The sequence below is a fragment of the Tetranychus urticae genome, chromosome 2 (genome assembly GCF_039701765.1).
Source record: "Tetranychus urticae isolate SD_2017Ah chromosome 2, NJAU_TeUrti_SD_1.0, whole genome shotgun sequence".
NCBI lineage: Eukaryota > Metazoa > Arthropoda > Arachnida > Trombidiformes > Tetranychidae > Tetranychus > Tetranychus urticae.
Window position 1 is genome coordinate 9850876 of NC_142959.1, and position 23488 is coordinate 9874363.

At 31.4% G+C, this 23488-nt stretch overlaps 1 protein-coding gene across 1 annotated transcript in view; it reads left to right on the forward strand.

Moving 5' to 3' along the window:
- Positions 1-23412, forward strand: part of LOC107359596 (uncharacterized) — a 58287-nt gene extending 34875 nt beyond the window's left edge. Inside the window, exons 2-9 of the mRNA XM_015926104.3 lie at positions 1323-1382; positions 4181-4342; positions 10934-11188; positions 13254-13274; positions 13459-13595; positions 15894-16134; positions 16774-16899; positions 16994-23412. Coding sequence (XP_015781590.1) covers positions 1323-1382; positions 4181-4342; positions 10934-11188; positions 13254-13274; positions 13459-13595; positions 15894-16134; positions 16774-16899; positions 16994-18207 — 2216 coding nt within the window. The 3' untranslated portion in view covers positions 18208-23412. The remainder of the gene's footprint in view (positions 1-1322; positions 1383-4180; positions 4343-10933; positions 11189-13253; positions 13275-13458; positions 13596-15893; positions 16135-16773; positions 16900-16993) is intronic.
- The last annotated feature ends 76 nt before the right edge of the window (positions 23413-23488 follow it).

Sequence of the window (23488 nt, forward strand, 5' to 3'; positions counted from 1 at the left end):
ACTGCGACTTTGAATATCAAGGGTTTACAGGAATACAAATTGCAAATGTTAAGACCTTAAGATTGTTTGGACTGAAAATAATCAATCTTGAATGATTTGGGTTACTTAAACAAGAATGACTTGAATGATTCAAGCTTAAGTTTAAGCTTATTCACTTGGACTTTGGATCAAATCAACTCATCAGACTTGTTCACCTGAACCAAACCATTTCAGCTTTAATTTGCTTGTTACAATAATAATGCAAAAAAGTTGATAATGTTCACTTTAAGTCTACCTTGCGAAAGTGATTTACTTTTATTACTCGACTGTTTAAATAATTAACTAATTAATTGTAAAATAATCAATTTGCTTTTAGCAACAATCGACTAATTGCTTTGCAAATCTTATTCCAAATCTTCCAGATAAAGTCTGAAAAGTCGCATAATCTGTTATGATTGAATGTCAGTCTTTTACAGACCAAAGATTGAACTTTTAAACTAAATAACTTGAGACTGAATATGATCCCAAGCGATAATGATTTAATTATTTAACAGAATTGTTGTCAAATGTTGAATAAAACGGTTGAAAGGGAGTAAAGTACACAATCCTCTAGATTGTAAAATGCTAAATTGAAATGCAAGTTGATTTAATGAAAGCAACAAAAGTTATAAATTGAGTGGAAAAAAAGTTGAATTTTCTTTACCCATTCAATAAGCCTTTTTTGATATCGATTATTTGCTGAGCAAAAGTCAAATTGTTATTGAATTGTCACACTTTTGAATAGATTATTATAACAATAATAGTTGGGAATAAAAAGTTGAAGGGAATGAAGGTGAACAAAATTGAACGAAAAAAACTGGTTCTTTGAACATTGAGGGTTTAAAGAGGGTCAAAGATGTATAAAGATGAAGACGATTCAAGTTAATATTATTTGTGATTGTGATTCTGATGATGATGAGCGGAAAAATGAATGGTTAGAGTATTGAATGATAAATGGAGTAAAATGGCGAGAAGGACAAAAATAGAGCAACTCACGCTGTGATTCAATATTAGTATGTAAATGTAATCCGTTTTACCATTCATTTTGTTCATTTTCAGATGAACAGATGAAGACAAAGATGAAGATAATCATGGGTGAAAGTGATAACTGTGACCAACTAGAATATCTGAAATTTCTTTTCATGGTAAAACTTGAAAGATGATAATGACTGTGAAAGGGAAAAAAAAGTTATTCCAGTTTCTGGTTAAAACCATTTACTTAAGTCGAGCATCATTTGGAGTTGAAGGCAAAAGTTGAATTTAATGGTTAAATTGATTTACTAATTGTGACTTTTTCTTTCCAGCAATTCTATCTAATTGCATATCTATTTGGGTATCGTTAATATGGCTCAAGTCCATTCAAGGTGAGTTTAATTTTGATTCAATTTTTTTCCTCTTCTTCTTCTTGCAAGTTTCGTTGCAGCAACAAATTGATATTTTCAACATTTCCATTTGTTTCAATTAACTTGTTCAGTTGGGTTGACTGAAAAGGATCAAATTGTGCTTTATTCATCCAAAAAGAATTTTCAAAGCAACAATGAAACCAGAATTTTCTCTATGGTTACATGCTCTTTGAATTTCAAAGCTTTCCTTTCAATCCATTGTTCCAGTCAGATAAATGTTTTCAATGTTATCTTTACTTGTATCTTATTATTGCTGCTAATAATATTTACTTTACAATCAACTTGCAAAGTTATTCATCAAAACTGATTCTCAATTAGCTCTTTAATCATTAGACAATTGGAAAGTGAATATTGAACAGTTGAAGACAGAATTGGGTAAAGATTGATTCACTATTAAAGAGCAATTAAGGGTTGAGTTGAATTCGGAAAGAAATCAATTTCTGGAAAAGTTGAAATTTTGTTTCGATGAAACATTCGATTCAGTGTCTCATTCAATTTCCTTTCAAAATTGACCATTTTATTGGATAACAAAAGCCTGGGAAGTTCATCTCACCAAATCTCAACTCAACTTGGGAGTTGAAATTGACTTAAAGTTAATTCAAAACTTTTGTTTTAAATCTTTTTCTTTCCAACAAAATCGATTGTAAATTGAATCCAAAAAATGAACTTGAACATTAATTGCAACAATTAACTTTTACCGAATGGGCAGTGTAACTGTTTAACCATTAGAGAAGTGTTTAGTGAAGAAAAGATAAATTTACATAAATTTTTACATTTATTGTTGGATTTTGTTGTAATTAAATGGAAACAAATTAATTGATTCCGAAATGTGTTGCGATTAAAGTTGAAGGTATTAAGTGTATTTCAATTATAATGTAAAGTCCAATGAACTTTTTTTACTCCGATTAGGAAATATTAATATTTATACAAAATGATAATGATAATGGTATTAATAATGATATTAATAGCAACAAATAGCAATAACAAAGGGAAGGTTTCGCTTGATATTTACTTAATAATGAGCATCATTATCATTAATGATTCCGATTCATTGTGATTGAAGCAATTTAAATTGTTGCCACAATTGATGTGTTAAGATGAAAATGAAGATCTTTTTATTTAATCATTTTTTCTCTTCTTCTTTTTTCTCTTTCTCTAAGAGTATCAACAATTGCCAATATTTCAAGTGTAATGATAACAATTTATTCACTGGGAGTGAACATTATCATGATAGACAGACAAATGCAGGGAAAAGCATATCGACTGATAATTTTACTTTCACTTTTCACTCAATTTTTCTTTCTTCTTCATCAACACTTTTCCATCATTTTCATCGGCAAAACTCTTTTTTCCTTCTTCTTCTTTTCTCCTCTTCGATGAACGATTTCTCAACTTTGTTCGCTTCACTTAACCTGTCATCAGCTTCATACGAGAACGATTCTGTTTATCAATCCTAATCATCATCATTATCATCTTTGTTTTTTTCTCTTGCCACTGAATCTTTGAATATTTTTTTTTCTCCTCAACCTTTTTGCTTGCCTTCCCTTTTGATTCTGAAGAAGATGAGTTTTAAAAAAAACTGTAGGGATAAAGATGATAGAAATGATGATGAAAAGATGTTGATATCATTCAGTTACTTTACAGTTCAATGATATTATTGCCAATAAACTCAATCTTTTGAAAGTGAAAAGCTTTTTTTCGTTTGTGCTTCAAATTTTAAACATTACGATTGAAATAAAACGTCAATTGATTGTTGACAGTTTAATTGTTTGCATTTCATTTCATTTGAATTTCATAATCATGAGCAAAGACTTGTATCAATTTTGTGGCCATTTTGGCACAAACCAAAGAACGCATTTGATGAAGTTTACCAAATTGTCTGATTGTCAAGTTTCTATCGAGTTGTTCCAGCATTTAATAACTTTTTAAGTTTGATCTTGCATCTTGTCATTCTTATAAATCTTGTAATTCGTGCGATTCGTAGTTAGTTTGAACTAATATTCAGTCAAAAATAGAATGCTGAAGTGAATTGCAACTTCTTAATTTGCAAACAGACGCTTTACAGCCTTCAAGTTGAAGTTATTTTCTGTTAGATCTGGCTGAGTTAGGTTTGTGAATGCTCAAGCACCTTTGGTCCGAGTCATATATAAAAAGACAATGAATACTGATCTAATCATTGAAAAGAGTTTCGAAGTATCTTTTAATCATAATTCGCATTATTATAGCAATGATCATGAAATAGAATCTACTTTCGTTACATTTCGATGAACGTTCTTGCTTATTTTGCCTTTTACACTTCCAACGAAGAGCTCTTTACTAGTAACATGTCTATTGGTACAGAAATGAACCGCAAATGCGGAGACATTTGTTTAAGAAAAGGTTTTCAGTTCATTATTGAAAATTATGAGACTTTCTTACTGTTAGACATTCACTAATGCTTGAAAATTTACACCAAAAGCGAAAAGATTTGCTAATTACTCGTAAGAGTCGCTATTACCTTTAAACATAGTCTCAGGTCAAACTAAACTGAGACTTATTCAAGTATCTTTTAAATCCACTTCTGATGAATAAAGCAATCCGTTTAAATCAGTATGTAAAAGCGATTTTTAAGAGCAACTAATTCAATAACTGGAAACATTCAATAACTTAAATTTTGATCCAATTATTTTCGACTTACAACTGAACAAATGAGATTAAATTGTTGCTTAAATGACTCTTGATTGTTCCATCTAATTGAAATGTTATTTTATCCTTTACAGTTTCAGCTAAAGAAACAATATCTCAAAAATTAACCGCAATCAACACAGATTATGAGGCCTGTTATAATTTTTCAGTCGGTGATAAAACAAAAGGTGAATTTTACTCTCCAAATTATCCCAACAACTATCCAAATCAAACTGATTGTATACTCAAAATAGAAGGTAAGTAACAATTAACCTTTAATTTTGTCCAATTAACTTGAGTAAATTGACATTTCCATTGTAAATCAATGAAATACAAAGGTGGAAACATCTTAACAATGTTCAACAATCCGCAAGCAGAAAAACCAATTGTTTAACTATTTTTGACTTTTAAATTGTTTCAAGTTAACAATTGGATAAACTTTTTCCTTTTTGTACCTTTCCTTTATTATATTTAAACTGAAAATTGACTGTTAGATAAAAGTTTGCTTTTGTTCGAGAGAAGCAAAAATTCCAACTCAGTGAATATGGATTCCATTTGAAATGTTATTGTAACAGTAAATGTTACCAGCGAGTGAACATAAATCGCATTTGAAATGTTCACAAAATGCAATTGAAAGTGCAATGAGAAAAGACGAGAATTAAAATTTGTTCACCTTTTCTGTTTACTCAATGATTGTTGATTCAATTGTTGGAACACAGAACACACAGAAATTATGATTACAAGGTAACACAATTAACCCTTGCTAATTGAATTTTTGTCTCATATTCAACTGATCACAATCAAAAAGCTAACCTTAAACCATTGTATTACAATTGCAATTACAAACAATATGTAGACAACAATATGCAAACTTGATTATCATTGTTGGCTTAAGCTTGGAGTAAATCAACTTGCGATGATTGATTGTGAGTATGAGCAATTGAATTAAAGATAATAATCAGGATGAACATTTTTTCTCTTCTTTTTTTCATCTCTTCGCTTCTATTATTATTATTATTATTATTAGTTTATCCTTTACACTTGCATGATGATAATGATGATCAAGTTGATGATTAACTAGATGATCATTATTATCATCGTAAGTAGACTTTTGCTGAGAGAAGCTTTTTTATTCTGTTAATATACAATACAAAAAGTGAAGTTAGTTTTGATACGAAAACAGGAACAAAAAACACTAAACAAAACACAAAGCGAAGTATAAGATTATTATTTGTATCATTGACAGTTAACTAACTTATGAAAGTGTATAAAGCAAAAATTAGTATTCAATTGCAACCTTTATCTTTACTTTTCCGATTCGATTATTGGAACAGTTTCATCAACTCGATTCATTACCAGAGAAGTTGGTTTGCCCGATGAAATCGTTGGGAAAATGAACTTTAAGGTGAATAAGAATAATGTTTCTTGTTGAATGAGATATTTTTAGTGACGAAGTTGAGTTAATATTTAGTGTAAAATCTGGTTTCATCTTTCATTGTAAAGCATAAAATAACTTTATATTAGTGTTTTCAAGGATTGAAAGGAGTAATAACATTACGTTTTGAATGGAAAACTTGAAGAAATCGAAATTGGTGAGATTTTTTTGAGTTGACAAGAGTTATGCTTCGTTTTAGAATCGGAATTTAGCATTTCTTATTGGAATATTGTTGAAATCTTTTGCTAAATTTGATATAAAGACCTGAAAATAACCTTCGATCGTCTTTAAATCTACTTGAGATCAATTAGAGATCCAACCGGCTTCAATGCTAGCTTTAGGTGAAAAATATAATCAAAAATGATGAATCTTATTTGCATTTACTGGTGAAGCTTGAATGGGCTCTTTGTGCTGTTCAATTTTATGCTAACTTAACCTTTGTTTACGGGTCAAAATTTGCGTTTCAATCAAGGAAAGTATTTTACAAATAGATTGTTTCAGAACGAAAACGAATTGCAAATTCTTTAGAAGTTCACCAGAGCTTTTAGATATCATTATGGATGGAAAGATGTTACACCAAATGAAAATTGATCAAGTTTGGAGTTTTATTTGTCTCTTTTCAGAATTGAAATCACAGTTTAAAATACAATAGTTCGCCTTATTTTGCATCATTATCCTGAAACAATATCAATAAGATTCTTCATATTTCTATCAGATTTACAGATCGAATCGACTGACATTGCAAATATCGATAAAGGTGAAACCAGATAAGACCATTGACGAAAGCCACAAAATAATTATTACATTGAACTTTTGGTGATCATTTTGAAAAATGGATTGCACAGAAAATTGAGCAAAAAAGATCAAATATCAGATAAATGTTGACTCACAATTGATGATGGAACATTAAAGTTGATTTAATCTTGAAACTAAAAGAGCCGATCTCAAGTCCAAGTAAATTGACGAAAAAATTGAAACATAAGTTTTCTCATTTACTTTTATTTGTCAGTTTTAAAATGAAAAAGGTTTCAAAGTCGATATTGACAATGATTGAATAACAAATTGTTGTTAAAATTGAAATGAATTGGTAGGAAAAGCAAGTGGGTTGAAAAAGGCAAATTAACTATTACATTGAAAGTTGTCATTATCAGTTGTAAATTGAAAATGATTGCAATCGGTTAACTTTTACTCGAATCTAATTGCAAAATTCCATTGCCACACGATTAACTTGATGTTCATCAACATTTTTGCCATGACAAGCTTCATGGAACCTTTTTTTCCCATTCTCTTCTTCACAATGATTATCATGAAGATAATGTTTGACTTTTCCCTCTCATTTTGTTTCCATTAAATTGTTTATCAGCCTTTCACGGCAACTGAAACACCCTCAAGGTTGATCATTGATCAGCTCTTGAAGCATCTTCATGATGATGATGATCACAGGAATGATAATCATCAGCATCATGCCTTCCTGATTCTCTCTTCCAGATTTTCTTGTCCCATTGAACAACATTTAGAAGGCACAGTTGATTAACAGAATTGATTTAAAGCCATTCACTGGGAGTGAATCCAGATGATAGGGTTAGGGTGATGAAGATGAGGATTAGCACCATTCAACTTGATATCATGTCTCATTTCTTGGTCCATTTAATTTGCTTCCTCAATGACAGGTCACATTGTTCCATCATCTTTGCTCATCCTCATCTTCAGACCAAACCAATCTCTTCCTAAAGATAATCAATATTTTCACTAACTTTCCAAATTAATCACCAATCATCCACTCAACCAGCAAATTATCATCATTCCCATCGTAATAACAGCAATCAGAAAACATCTCAGTTTACCTTTTCATTAACGATTCAATGTAAACTAATATTCATCTTTCCCTTTTCATCAATCAATTGCTTACCTTTATTATCACCCATTAAAACTAACCAGCAAAAATTGTTTTCAAGATTTTTCCTGTTAATCACATTTTTGTTTGCTTTTTTTTGTTTCTTCTTGTGATCAGTTGTTTATTAAAATCATTTTGTTGTGTTGCCATTTTTGCCTGTCAACCAGAAAAAGATGAACATGATCAACAAAAATGATCAACATTCTTTGGAGTAAATCTTGGAGTAAATCTTGCAGGGAATCTTGGAGTGAATCTTGGAGTGAATCTTGAAGATTGTTGCTGACAAAATGTCATAAACGTTGACTTTCAATGTCGACTTGACACAAAGGCAAACAACAGTAAAGTTTCAAATGTTGTTCACTTTTGAAACAAAACTCAATACCAGTCAATTGATTGTTTACATTGATAATGGGCTTCAAGTGAAGACGCTCATCCTGTAACCACTGGCATCAACAATCAATGCTAATGTTTTGTTACCCAAAAAAAAAGACCAGAAACACTGAATAGTTATTTAGATTGGGGATAAAATTAATTAATATTATAAAAGCAACATTTATCTGCACTTGAGATTGGGATTGAGCTTAGGGATAGAGTTGAACTGTCAAATTGGCAATGTTGCTTCAATTAATTGTGAATCAATTGGAAGAGCGAAAATGTTTAACTGACAATTGAGTTGATAGTTTAGGCGATAATTATAATCTATACAATATATAAAGTCAAACTATGAAATTTTTGCGGGAAGATTGTGACCAAACTAAAAGGATTCTAAAGAAAATTTTCACATCGAATGAAAGCCCTGATTGAACTTCAATTACGAAAAATAGTCAGAGCTTTCTCGGAATTCAGGTTACTGAGAAATCAGCGTTTAAACAGGGTAGGGGAAAAAATGCAGAATCCGTATCTTTTACTATTGACTTTGGGGGAAAAACTTTTTTTCATTCAGATTGATGGTTTATTGTTGGGCTAGGAGTTTATGTAAAACTGTCTTTCGAGCAAAGAGTAAGTTAAATATCTGGTGCTCTGTAACTGTGTAACTGTACAACTCTCAAAATCAACGAAAATTCTTTAGTTTTTCTCTTTGACACTGATTTTTCATCAACAGTTCGAGTCTTTAAATGTGGATTGAATTTATTGTATTCAGTGAAAAGAAATTTACGATCAGCCATGATCGGGGGCTCAGCTTGTATAATAATAAAGGTTAACAATGGATTTGTATTGATGATATAGAGATGATTATTTTCAAGTGGATCCTTCAACCAAATTTCAACCATTTATTTCCTTCAAATTGTGAACAATTTACTTCAAGAGTTGACCCATAAGAGGTGAACAAGTAAAATTATATTTAAGCGTTCAAACCAAAACATGGTTACACTTTCGGCTTTTCATCATGATAATGATGATTATTGTGAAAACCATCATTATCATCATCAAGTACATTTCCTTTCATCTTAATCATTCTCATTTTTTTTCCTCTTCTTCTTCTTCACCTTCTAACCCAAAATGTCTAATGTTTAGTCGAACAAGTTTTTGGTTTGTTTACCAAATGAAAACCCAAATCACTAACCAATAATAAACATTGTCTTCAATCTGTTAAATAGTCCTAATAAAATGCTATCCAATGTAAACAACTTACAATAGTTAAGATGATTACAATTAAAAACCAACAACTGTATTGGATTAGTGTTTTACTAGAGTGCCATTAATCAATCATAAACAACACCTGAAATGTTGGTAAACAGAATATATTAATCGATACAAACCTGGTTCAATGGAACCATCAGATGGAATTTTCAACCCAAAATCATCGCTAAATTGACATCAATTTTTCATTGTTTCATTTTGGGTTTTCACCTTTTATATGATAACCCAAATAACCCAAAAATGTTTTTAGTAGCTTTTGAAATTGAGTTTGAAGGTTTTAATCATTCAAGTAACCTTTTCCTTTAATGAATATCTCAAGTTTCATCTTTTGAATCAATAATAATGTAAAATGATGGTTAACTGTCAAGTTGGAAATATCTATTGGATTCAACTTTATCACAATGATTGGAGTGAATCAATGAAATTGTCTCGACTATTTGTTGTCACAATAATTGAAAATAACCCAATTATATGAGCTAAACTTGAGCAACTTGACCTCATCAACCTGATGTAAACTTATGGACAATCTCAATATCTTTGGCTAGTCAGAAACATTTGGGTAAACCTTTTTTTGTTCACTTTTCATCAACTTTATGCTTATTATTTTTCAACTGCACAACCAGTTTCAGGTAAACCAGAAATGGTCACAAAACTGATTAATATTAAACTGCTTTCCTTATCAGCATAAAATCAATTAAAGCATGTAATACAACATGAGAAGTCCGAGTTGAAATTTACAACCTTATCTTGGCGTACAACTGAACAATTATTGTTTAACCAAGTGTAAAATAATGAACAAGTGAAAACAAGTTAACGACAGAATATCAAATTTCAATTCAGTCTTTTTTTCCTCTCTTCCTGTTCACCCTGTGTTTACCATTATTAATACTTTCATGATTATCCTCCATGATTCCTACTGCCATTGTTGCTCATGATTAATACAATTTACCAACAAACCTAAGCAACTCTGAAAAACAGGAAAATTGTTTCATCAACCTTCTAACCTGATTAACCATTATTGATAACTTACCAATATCGATGGATTGGTCACCAGAATTTGAAACCTTTTTGTCCCCTCTTTCCCATCATTTTGTCCCATCAAATGGACATTGATTTGAACTTTAAAATGATTCCAACTTTAACCTTTCAATTTGCTTCCATTATTGTTATTAATTTTTTGTTCAATCTTTTATTCATTTGTAATCCAAATGTTTTGTATTTTGTTTCACTGCTTCAAAAGCCTATTGATTCAGTAATCTTTTGTCCCAAAAATATATTTTACATTTAAATTGTTAACTTAATCATTTAACCTTTCATCTGTTCATTTTAATTTGATGATGAACTCCATTGAAAATGGGTAAACATTAAAAGGTGAAATTTAATCAAAGGTAAAGGTCAACTTGTCCATGTTAACATTGGCAACTTTAGGTTTGAAGGGAATTTCAATTTCAGCCGCATTTTAATCATAAATTGTTAATATTTTGTCAACATTAGTCTCTTATGTTTGGTGTTTAATTCAGTGAACACAATTATTGGCGGTTCATTTAATTGTTGAGCTTGATAAAGCTTTTTACTGGGAAGTAACAAAAATGCAATAATCAATCCTATTAATTGTTAAATCAAACATTTAGATTGAAAGTGAAAAGGGTGTTTAACACGCAATCAAACCTTTGTAATGATGAACATTGTTAAGTTGATTTTCATTGTTTTATTCAATGGTTATCAAGTGAGTTAAACAAATTAATTACAAAATAATGAAAGTCAATTGTCATTTAATTTTAAAACTCAACTTGTCAATGAGTTGGAAGACAATTTAATGAGAAAAGAAGAAGACAACAAAATGCTAATTTTCTGGTTTGTTTTTATGTTCATTTACAGCTCCTTACGGACAATATATTAAAATTGAATTTCGTGATCGCTTTGCCATGGAAGCTTCACCCAATTGTGAATATGATAGACTTGAAATACGAAACGGAAAATATGGCTATTCAGATATACTTTCAGTTCTGTGTGGACACAATTTTCCTCATGAGATTCAATCAACTCATAATTATCTCTGGTTAAGGTTTAAATCAGATGAAAGTATTGAATATGAAGGTTTTAGAGGAGTTTATACCTTCTTAAATCAAGCAAGTAAGTAAATTGTTATTCATTTAAATTGCCAATCTTTGCCTTTTCAAAAGAGTCAAGTAAACATCCAAGAAACCAGTTTTTCGGATAAAACCAGGAAAAATCTGGTTCTTTATAATTGTTTACTTAAATTGACCAGATTTAGGTTTCATTTCAAGTCTAGGTTTTCATATTTGAAATTATCTTTTTTCAATCTTCTCGTCAAGTCTTTTCATTTTCATCAACTTCATTGAACCAGTTTTTTTGCGTCTAATGGCCGTCAGGGGAAAACATCTGATCGATTTAACCGTTTGGTTTTCAAAAGATTTCATTTTAATCTCATTTTATTGTAATTTAATTTTGCAGTTTACATTTTATTATTTTGTTTAATTTATTAGTTGCAATACTTATTGACCAGTGTTTCATCTGAAGAGTTTAAATGTAAATGTTCAATTTAAGGTTAACCAACGCAATTCTGGATTGATTTTTGAACCCAATTTTGGTTTGTTTTGATTTTGATTTTAATTTTTGTTTTGTTGGTTCTTCTTTCATTTATTGGCCAGTTTCATTTCATTTTTGTATCTTGATTGTCCAAATGTTACTGTTATCGTTCACTGTATTGAATTGTGATGGAAATGGTTAGATTAAAAATGTTTAACCGTTGAAACATATTTTTAGGTTAACTTACAAACTGCATTTGAATGGTATAAGTTAATGAAGCAGTTGAGTTGATAATAATAATGTTTAATATTAAACAATTGTTACTTACCTTTCCTGATCTTCAGTTTATCTGGAGTTTTTTACACAATCACAATGACTTGTTTACACTGAATCTCTATGTAAAAGTCATTATTGGCATCCTGTAAACATCAATTGTTGCTGAACCCAAACCTAATAGGCTTGTTACCCTTTTGCTTGTCAACCAACTCTTTTTCATCCTCAGAACCACATTAAATGATAACCTTTTTCAATGCTTTTATTGATTTTTTTTTCTTCTCCTTCCCAATGTTAACCTCCTTTCTTTCCAGTATCATGATAAATAAGGTATTTATATATATATAAATGGATGTAAACTTAAAGCTTTGTTTATAATAAAATAATTGTGACAAAAAAAGTTGCCAAAAAAGACTTACCATGAAACTGTTTGTATTTTGTTTGTGCCTGGTTTCATCCAAGATTGGCCCTTTGCCATTATTTATGATTATTAGCAGTAGTTGTTGTTGTATTAACAACATAATCATCAAAATCAGAGACATCAGAATCATCAGCTTCATCATCAGCAAAGCCATCTTCTGAAAACAGTAACATTGATCTTTTGACGAAAAAAAGTAAAAAAAAATAGAATTGTAAAGTTAATGAGACTCTGGCAGGTTCAATTTGAGTTTGCACTTCAATTAGCTTTAATTTGAAGCCCTTTTTTCCCAGTAATTAACTGGCAATAGATTGGGTTTTGGTATTCACTCTGCTTGTTTATGGTTATTATTAATACTATGATAACTTGCTACTGTTAACCAATTCAACAGTAGACAAAATTTGGGTTTTCCTTCTCTTTCACTTTTCTTTCACTTTTTCTGGTTAATTGTTTCACATTGTTTAATTGGCATTTTATGTAAAGTCAGTTGTTATTAAATTAATAGGCAACGATATTAATTTTGTTCAATTCAAATTAATCATATTACTTTGGGCTGTAAATACAAAACAATACAAGAAAAAGATACAAGACGTAATTATCATTTTGTCCCTTATTCCAAGAAATAATCAGACGATACCTTTTCTTTGTTTGAATGCCTTTCTCTTTGTCTGTTATTTTTGATTTTCTTCTGTTTCAACAATTTGATTATAAGATTTGTTCAAATATTTAACACTTTGTTAATTAAGTTTGTGCTTCTCAATTTAAACTGGTTACTGTGAAGTAAAAAAGCAGCAAAATATTACAGGGAAAGTGTTTTAATCCAAGAGATGCTTGATGGCCAATTGAAAAGGCAAACTAAACAACCTTTTGGCAACGGTTTTTCAATTATTTTGCATTGTGATTAATGTATCTTTTTTTTCCTATTTTCATCGCTATTTTAATTACCATCATCTCCAGCTACTATCCCTCCTCCACCAGGTAAGTTAATCGATTATGTTCATTAATTTATATACATATATGTATTAGAAACATGTGCGATCAGCATTACATACTGTATAATGCCATGTTTCCAATAGCTTTTCCCTTTTTTTATGATTAGTTTTGTTCCTAACCTTATTAACATTTTTATTTTCAATTTTGTTTGCTTCCTAATCTCTTATAGCTTGTCAACATAATTTAACTGGTGAAAGCGGTCGTATAAATGGTACAAGAATTTCCGATGAAGTCATCAAATATTCTGAGGAATACCAAGTACCGTTGGAATGTATTTGGAGCATCACCGTTAGTCCAGAGAAAAAGGTAATCTCAATCAGCATTTTATCATATTTTTACAACTTCTTGACCTCTCAATCTATTTACTCATATTGATGTGTTTTTGTCTATTAGGTAATATTGGTTATATCATCTCTTTTTACTTGCATGGTTTATTAGTTAATTCATTGACTCAATACACTACCGTTACCGACATTTGTCACAATCTAATGGGCCTAAAAAGCTGATGTACATTATTATCTTTGTTTTCTTCCACTTCTGCTTCATCGAGGCAAACATTTTTTCCACCTTGTCTTTCTGCATTGCTTTTTTCTCGTTCATTACAGCCATTATGTCATTCATACCTGACAATTTGACTGACAAATCAATAGCTACATCTCAAAGAATTGATCAAGTATACTTTTCTCCTCTCTCTCTCTCTTTTCTCGTCCTCCTAAAGGTTGTAGTTTTTTTAAAGGTGTCTTCATTTTCTTAATTCCCTCACTTTTGTTAAGCGACTCGTGGTTCATAAATTTGTTGGTAATGGTTTCTTGTTGAACTCATTGAAAGAGATATCTTCACACCAATTAGATTGATTTCATTGAGAAACCTGGAAGATGCATTGTGTAAACGGAAAAAGTGTTTGGCTTGGTAAAAGAGGAAAGAAGATAAGATCTGAAGATGATGAATCCTGTTTTTTTATTAAGAAGAGCTAAAATAGTGATTATAATGACATTGATGGTGTTAGCATTGTAACTAAAGTAGCTTGGTTGATTATTGGTTAAACGAAGCTCTATATTTGATGGTCAGTCATTTGAGCTGTTTTCAAGGTATTGTGTTGTCCATAAGCTCCGCAGAGCATCACCATCAACATGATCGTCATCTTTCGAATCATCAATTGGTTTCATTCATTTCCAGTCACTCACTACTGTACTTGCAAAGTTATTATTAACCTTAGGCAAATGACTCGATTCTGCAAACCGGTCAAATAATCAACAAACACAAAATGATAACATCAACATGGTTTTTGGGAAAACAATTGGCTTCCTTAATGAAAAAAAAGAGACGAGAAAAAAGATAGCAATGATGATAAAGAAACCCAAGAACCAGGAGTATAAGGAAGGGGTTGAGTAAAGATGGCCAAAGACCAGTATTACGTACATAGTGATAAAATAACAGACAAGGGATTATTGCAACAAAGAAGATTATTTGGTGACCATGGTCAATCAATTCTTCCTCTCTTTTGGCTATTCTTACTCAATCTCAGTCTTAACTCTTTTTCCATGTTTCTTTTTGCCTTTTCCATCTGATTCTTTCATTTTCTCTCTCTCTCTCTATTTCCCTCTCTTGCCTACAGAATTTCTGTTTACTATAAATACTATCAAACATGGACATTCTATTACAACTTAACTCAACCATATATTAACTATTCTGAAGCCAATTATTTTTGAAGAGAATCAAAAGATGAAGAGGACAAGAGGAAAAACGAGAGAGCCAAATAAAAGAGAGGAAGATAAAAATGGAGAAAAGGTTAAGGGAATGAATGAACAAAAATAGGAAGAATTCCTTTTTACTATCATAGAAAAGAAGACGAGGACGAGGACGACGAAAAAGAAGATGAAATGAACAGTAGGAAAAGGCCATGAAGAATCTCTTTCTTTTGATAATGTTTCACATATTTACAATGGAGGCTGCAGGGGAGGTGGTTTGTTCAAGATTTAAACTTCTTGGTCTTTTTTTTCATTCTCACTTTTTTTGTTAGAAAAAAAAAGAAATGAAGAGAAAAGGAAAAAGCATGATGAGATGAAGAAAGTCAGGGAAGAAGAAAAGGATGATGATGATGGTGGTGAAGAGGGATGCATACAAATTATAAATAGTAAAAGTTAGCAATTCAAACACATTAGACCTTTTCTTGAAGCTTTACTAAAAAATATGTACATCAGAGGTTGATTTTTTTTGCTCACAGAATGAAACAAATGCAGAATAAAATTGAATCCTCTCTTGAATTTAACTCAATTTTGAAAGAATTCCGTAAGTTTTAGCTGATAGTGTGGATGGTGCATGTTTTGATGATTATTGGAATCGAAGTGAAAAAATTGTTATAATGATAATGATTGTGATGATGATGGTAAAGGTTCAATGAGGCTTGAACTGTAGCTTACTCTTGAGATGTAAGTGGAAAGGTAGGAGTGGAAAGGGCCAGTGAAAATTCATTGAACCATTATCAATTTATAGCTTCGATTATTGAGTAATTGATAACTCATAATTTCCATTTCTTAAATTGTATTTGCTCAATTGTTTTATTCAAATATATTGATTATCATTTTTATTTTCTCTATTTTTCAGATGTACTTAAATTTCACCGATTATAAGCTGGAGAAACCAAATGATTGTCATTTAAATTACATCGATATCTATGGTAACTCTCTTCTGGAGACAAGCAGGAAAGAAAGATTCTGTGGAACTGCGACAGAACCTCATAAATCCGAAACAAATAAAGTACACATTCGACTTCATGCCAAACCTGGCGCCTTGAAATTTGCCTTCACCATACTCTTCACAGCCTTTAGAGAACCTAAAAATCCAGGTAAATTGATTTTGGTGAAAGTAAAAAGCAAACTGGAAAAAAAGTTGCATATTAAAATGATCACCTCATGAGCCTTTTAATTAGTTATTAATTAATGATGTCTTTCTCTCTTTCCATCTGAGAGTATATTAAAAGGATAGCTTGCATGTTAACACATAGATTATTTTTTTTACCTTTATTCTAAAAGTAAACTTCTTACCTTTCCTTAAGTGATTTGTGATACTTCAATCAATCAAGCTGTTTACTTGATCAAATGAGGTGTAAAAACATGATCTAAAAAAGATTGCATTCGAGTTTGTGAGTTGCCTGATGAAAAAAAATGAATTATCAAACTTGCAAACTTTCACCTTATATTGAACATATTTTCGCTTACCTTTTTAAAATAACTGAATATTCATATCTGCTGAATATATACTTGTACGAAATTAAGTTGACTGTAAATAATGATTAGTAGAGAATGAGCAAGAGAAAAAAATCAACCTGGTAAAGTAAACTTGATAATTTTGTCTTGCTTGTCATTTTACTCTTTGAGTTTACATATTTTAATTTTGAATTACGTTTGTTTTCATACAATTGACACTTGATATTAACAGAGTTTACTTATTTTGTTTTATTTTATCATTTTTCTTAATCAATCAGCTAAATGTGATCCAAAAACCGAATTCGATTGTGATGATGGGACTTGTATACACATAAGCTTAAAATGTGACGGTCATCCGAATTGCATATATCGATATGATGAGGATAAATCAGACTGCGAAAAAGGTAACATGAATTGTCTTGTATTTTAATTGATTTTCAGTCATTTGTTTCGATTGATTACTAATTTCACTCTTTTCTTTTTCCTCAACTATATCAGACTCAAAAAGTTTGACATCATTTGATTCAAATCATATGATCATCATCTTAATATTGTTTTTCGCCCTTGTTATCGGTATGTGTGCCTCAATTGTTGTTTCATGTTGGGGCAAGATTCAAGAACGCCGTCAACGCGAGTTGGAATACAAACTGAGAAGATCTCGTGAACCTTCAGTTGAACGTGATCTGGACCGAACCATCACCATGACTCGAATGGAACCGGTTCTTGACTATCCACCACCACGAGGCTCAGATGGAAGTGGAGGTGGAGGAGGTGGTGGTGGTGGAGGAGGTAGTCTAATTGGAAGTGGAGACAGAGGAGGGTCAACGGGTATGCTTATTCGTTCAAATTACACTAAATCAAGTGCTAACCTTATGGATGCAAGTAACCCTGAAGAAGATGAACATGGATGTTATGTACCTGATGTTGGTGGTTATTATCGAAAAACAGGTGGTGGTGATCATCATCCTGGATCATTAATTGATGATTTAGGGAGTGGAGGTGAAGATGGTTTACACGGGGGTTTAGAGAAATATCCACCCGAAAATGTTATCCGTTATCCTGTGTTATCCAACGATTGTCCCTATTATCATCAAGATTCAGACACGGGTCTTAGAAGTGGCAGTGAGTCGCCCATTCCACCGCCCCCTCCGCCTCCAGCTTTATCTCACCTTCGATCACGAAATACTCGGTCAACGACAACCCTTCCCTTGGATGCAAGTAAATTAGATACACCTTCTCCGCCACCTCCGCCACCTCCTCATGGTCTTGGTGTATCATCTTCCATTGTATCCTTGGACAATCATCATCACCATCATCATCTTGCTCACCATTCACATCCTCCTCCACCTTCACACCCCACTCAACATCATCCTGATTGCGCTCAGCATCCCGGTTTTCCGAGTCATCATCATGATTCTCTTTCTCTTTCATCTTCACATCATCGAGCTCCAAATCCTGGAGATTACAGATCCGCCTCTGTGGGTCCTCCACACCATCATCACCATGCCAACCTTGATGGCGGTGGTGGTGGATCTCACGGTGAGGATACGGAAGATGAATCTGATGATAAAGTGCCTTCATCTTCAAGTCGTCATGGCCGATTTAGGGCGGAAGCTGTTATTGAAATGAGCTCATCAAGTGATCACACTGCCAATCGACCTAGAAGTTTTATTGAAACTCGATCAGCTCCTGATGTTATTGTGTTACGCTGACAACCGGTTTTACCTAAATACATAAATAATTTAAATACCGATCAAAATGATCAGAAATATTGAAGAAAAAAAAACTTTTAAACCGATTGATTATGATTTTTGATGATGAGGATCAGGATGATAAAGAAATTTTCAACTCTTGTTTTTTCACCTTCAAATTTCACTCTTTTCCTTACTACGCTGAGGATTGGTTATCTTCACATCTCTTGGTCATTTATTATTATTGATTAATAATTGAAATTGTAATTGTTATTATTCTTCGACAATTCCGCTTCTTCCATTGGGATAACATTATTATACATGTGAATTCAATCAAATTTCAGAGGAAGAAACTTAAACAAGAACATTTTTACTCTAAACCAGAAAAGGGAAAACATTTTTTTTGTTAACTTCGTCAACAACAAATTTAACAAATCATCAACAGGAGCCACCAGAAAACCAACAAATAACCCAAAGACTGGATTGCTGATTCAACATCTTCTCATTTCAAGTGTAATATTGAAAGTTGTTTTTATTTCTCGACTGGTCAGAAACAAAAAATAGTGAAAGAAGTAAAAAAAGCAAGAAATAATCGGATGGACAATTTATTATATAACTCATTATACAACACAAAAGGCTGAATAACTTGCGTTTTTTGGAACGAAAATTGTGTTTGCAACATTTGCAACTTCCTGCCTCTTTCTCAATTTTGGTCTATCTTTCCTCTTTTAATAAACACCTTTCTTTCATCCCTTTCCTTTCCAATTTCCCTTTCAACCTTATCCTTATTAGGTTCCTCTTTCTTACCAAAAATAAACTGCCCAGTTACAAGGAGAATCGGAAATTGGATGGATATATTTATATCCATACATATGTGGTTAAACATACTCATCTCATTCCCTCAATCTCTCTCTCACTCTATCTTCTTATCCTTTTTTTCATCTCTTTATCATCAGAATCATTCTCTGAATAGCAAAGTTTATATATATATATATTAATAATTATATGATTCATTTGTGGTTTAGTTTATTGAGAAGCATGTAAGAATCATGTACAGTTGTCTGGACACTTTGATCAGTGTTGATTGTTGATTTTATTGATTGACGATATACTTCTTTCTCTTTTTGCTATTATTATTTAATATTATATATTATAGCTACTAGATGATAACTAATAGATATTCTCTTCTCCATTGCTTTTCATCCTCTTTTTTATCTTCCTCTTCTTGTTTTTGAGTTACTCTTCACCATTACCAGCATCACATCATGATCATCATCACCATCAACATAAACGACAACAAGAACACGATAACAATAATAACTACACATCAAGATTAGCTTTGTATTACACACAAATAGGGAGGACAAGCAAAAAAAACCCTCCAAGTCACAGGGAAAAAACTAAAGAAAAACAAATGGGAAAAGAAGAAGAAGAAGAAGAAGAAGAAGGAAAGGAAATTCAGAATGAAATAGCTATTTGGTCAGACGAGATTTTTGCGATTGCATTTGGATTGTATGGAACCAACAACAATACCAGATAAAGAAAGAGGGAGAAAAATGAGGCTAAAGATGGTAAAAAGGATGAAAAACGAAGACAAGAAATAACTTAGGATCGAAAGAGCAATACAAGAAGGGGAAAAGGGATGCAAGCAAGAACTTTTATCAATGGATTTTGCTGTTACTGTTGATGTTTTATATTTATATATATATATATGGTTACATCCCAATGCTCATTGGAATCTTTTTTATTCTCCTTAGTCTCCATCTTCTCTGGTTCTTTTGTATCTAAAACGCAGGGAAAGATCAAAAAATTGCAGTTAGATTCAAAGACTTATTGATCTGAGTTATATCGTTGACAGAACTTTTCTTTCTCTTCTTCTCTTTGCTCCACTTTTTTTTTCTTTATCTTCTTTACATTTCATTCTTTCTTATTTCTCTCTGCCTTCCTCATCCTTTCCATGCATCTTTGCATCCGTTATCTTTCCCAACTGCAATTGATACTGTAATATTATTTCAACTAGCAAACAGTGTAAACAAAGCAATCATTAAGCAGCAAAAAAAAGTAGTGAGATTCAAGATGAATATAAGAATAAGGATGGAAAATAAAGGTGATAAGAAGACGATGATGATCATGGTGATCATGGTGATCATGGGGAAAGTGGTGTGAAAAGGATAGAGAGATTGGTTAATGTTTCCTCAGGAAAATGAAAAGGGCAACAAGTCTTGAGGGACATTTTCAGCGAAAGATAATTCCTTCTTGTACAGTAAAACTCGATCAATTTCTTAGCTTTTGCCTCTTCACCTTTACATTGCCTCTCTCTCTCCATGTTATCCTGACACACAAAATAATAAATGTATAAATAAATAAATATATATAGTATATATAAACATGAAGCAAGAATAAAATACAAAATGAAAAGAAAATCTGAAAGATGAAAAAGTTAGATGAAGCGAGACGCATAAGACATGTTAATGCCTTTACATTTCAACGATTTAATAGCGCTCAAAATGTCGAGGAGATGAAAAGGAACCATTTGTTAATAACTTCTTTTCCTCTCCACTTTGATCAACTTTTTAATCATTTAATTTCACCTTTTTGTTGCTACCATCAGCTGATTATAGTCAACATGAATTATATTAGTGATTGATTTGCGGATATTATTGAAATGTGTAAAAACCAACAACAGTAACCTCTTTTCCTTATGTGCTAACATGCTTTGAATCTCTTTTTCTTTGATTCCTATCATCATTCTCAAGCATCTCTCAAACTGTCTCTCCTTATACCTCTATTTTTTTCATCATCTCTCATCCTTCACAGAGATGCTTCTGCTCACATTAAACAAACAAATTTACTGGTAAATTTAATGGCAAACAATTTTTGCTACTCTCTCCTCTTACCTCTCTTTCTTCACCTCTCTGTCGAAGTATAACTAACACTCTATCGCCCTTGATCACTTTACCTGTTAACTTATCTTTAATCTACTTCCTCTCTCATCATCATCGTCAACATTGCAAGCATCGCAAGCATCGCAAGCATCATCATCATCACTATTACCACAACCACTATCTTTTTTTTTGTATTTTAACATTTCGGTGCCAATAAGCATTGCTCAACGAAGACCTAAAGTGAATGTGGAAGATGAAAACTCAAAAAAGAGCTACTACGACTTTTGTAATCAAGCAAAGGGAAACATTTCATCTACAAGTCTGACATGAAAGAAACATCAACAACATAAACCACAGAATGACAACAATAATTATAAAGATTAAATAATATACAAAAATACATAAAGAACAAGCAAAAGATCACATTTCACTCACTCACCTGAAAACTTACTTTCACCATAAACAAGAAAACAATTAAACACACACAACCACATAACGATAACTCTTCAAATAAACTAAACCAAGAAGAAGGAAAATTGGAAAAGAGGAGAAAAAAATGCGAGAAAGAATTGATTCACCAAGATCAGAATACACCGAATCTTTGGTAAAACAATATTACTTAAAGATCTCTCAAGAACCAATTGATTTTTTTTCAATCTGGTAATTTGGCGATCAGTAGCTAGTACGATAATGGAACGATATTATTGTCTCATTGAAATCTTGAAGATGACTGAACCAGCTCAAACAATGACGATTACCGATTTGCTCAAGATAGTTGAATGTTTAACTTGATTTGAAGATGGTTGATTGGTATATTATTACGTATACTTTAATCAGGAAAAGATGAATTTATTGATTAAATTTTGAACCTGATTACGCCTGCTAATAACTGAATAATATTAATTATCATTTTTCTCCATTTTTTTCAAGAAAAAAAGGTGCCTTTAACATGAATAAATGCACTGAAAAAAATAAGACAAAACTCTTCAAAATTTAATTCGTAACTCTTTCTTACACATTTGAAACATTAATTTTTGGTAATAATATATCAAAATCAGCTCATCAGTAAATTCATGATAAACATTTTAAATATCATTTATCCTGAGAAAGAGAAAGAGAAAAGCTGGTTGTTAATTGATAGAAACATTAAATTGCTGTTTAAATTTTTGTTTCATTTTTCTCATATATTTAAATTACTGGCTTGATTGTTGATTGACAGGAAAACCCTTCCAGCAAATTTTTGCCTTTCTCCTCTCAATGATTCAAGCTTCAGCACTTGAACAAAAATTAACTCCCTTGTAGGATCAATATGTAACATGATATTATAATTATTAACCATGATAACCATTATGAACAGTCCCTGATTCAATTGTTATTAATTGTGCAATGGTTACCCTTTTTGCTTAATTTAATGTTACAGATTTTTTTGTTTCAATCTGATTATACGCAATCATCCTTAATTTGTTTAATCAACGCAACATCATCAAATGGTAGTTGATTCTATCAAGCGACAATTAACTGTATTTTTGGACATTTGCTCACCAAGAAGACGTTACCAACCATTTTGTTAACTCTTTCAATTCAATGTGCATCTCAGGACATCAACACAACAGTTTCATTATATTGGTTAACCTGATTTCACTATATTATCATTATTATTACTAGCATTACTATCATTTTAATCAGATTGTCAGCGAGAGAAAGAGTTAGAGAGCATTGAATAAGTAAGAAATGATGATGAAGGTAAGAGACAGATTAATAAAATGATTAAACCGAATAGACGGAGTAAAATAGTAATTTCATCTAATCACAGACTTTTCCTTTGACAAACAAATATATAAATAAGTTAAATTGTATCAAAAGATTTGTTTATTAACTAGCAATCAACAGCTATTTACTTTCTTTTCTCATCTTCTTGTCTTCTTCTCTCTCTCCAGCCAATCTATTATCTTTCTCTTTCTCCTCGCCATCATCATCACTATTTTGTCGGACAAGACATTTTCAAGACAAAATATGAATACAAATCCTTCGATATCTATTTACTTTTTTCATTACTCTTATTTTCATCATTATCATCTTTATCATCATCTTCATCGTCCTCTCTCTCTCTCTCTCTCTCTCGTCTCAATCGGCGCTTTCAAGCTTTTCTTTGCAAAAAAAAAATATATGATAAAATAACATTTTATTGACAAAAAAATAAGAAAAACATTGTTTCATCTCTTCTCTTTACAAATACAAAACAAATAGGATCTTTAATGGTTAATTGCTTCCTTCTTTTTTGATAAATTTTATGGCAAAATTTAGGAAATTTAATAAAAATGAAATGGATTCTCAGCTAAAACACCTGTCGCTTATTAATTTATGTTCACTTCGCGAAAAAATTGTTTCAAATTATGTTTCTTTCAAATTTAGCGCTT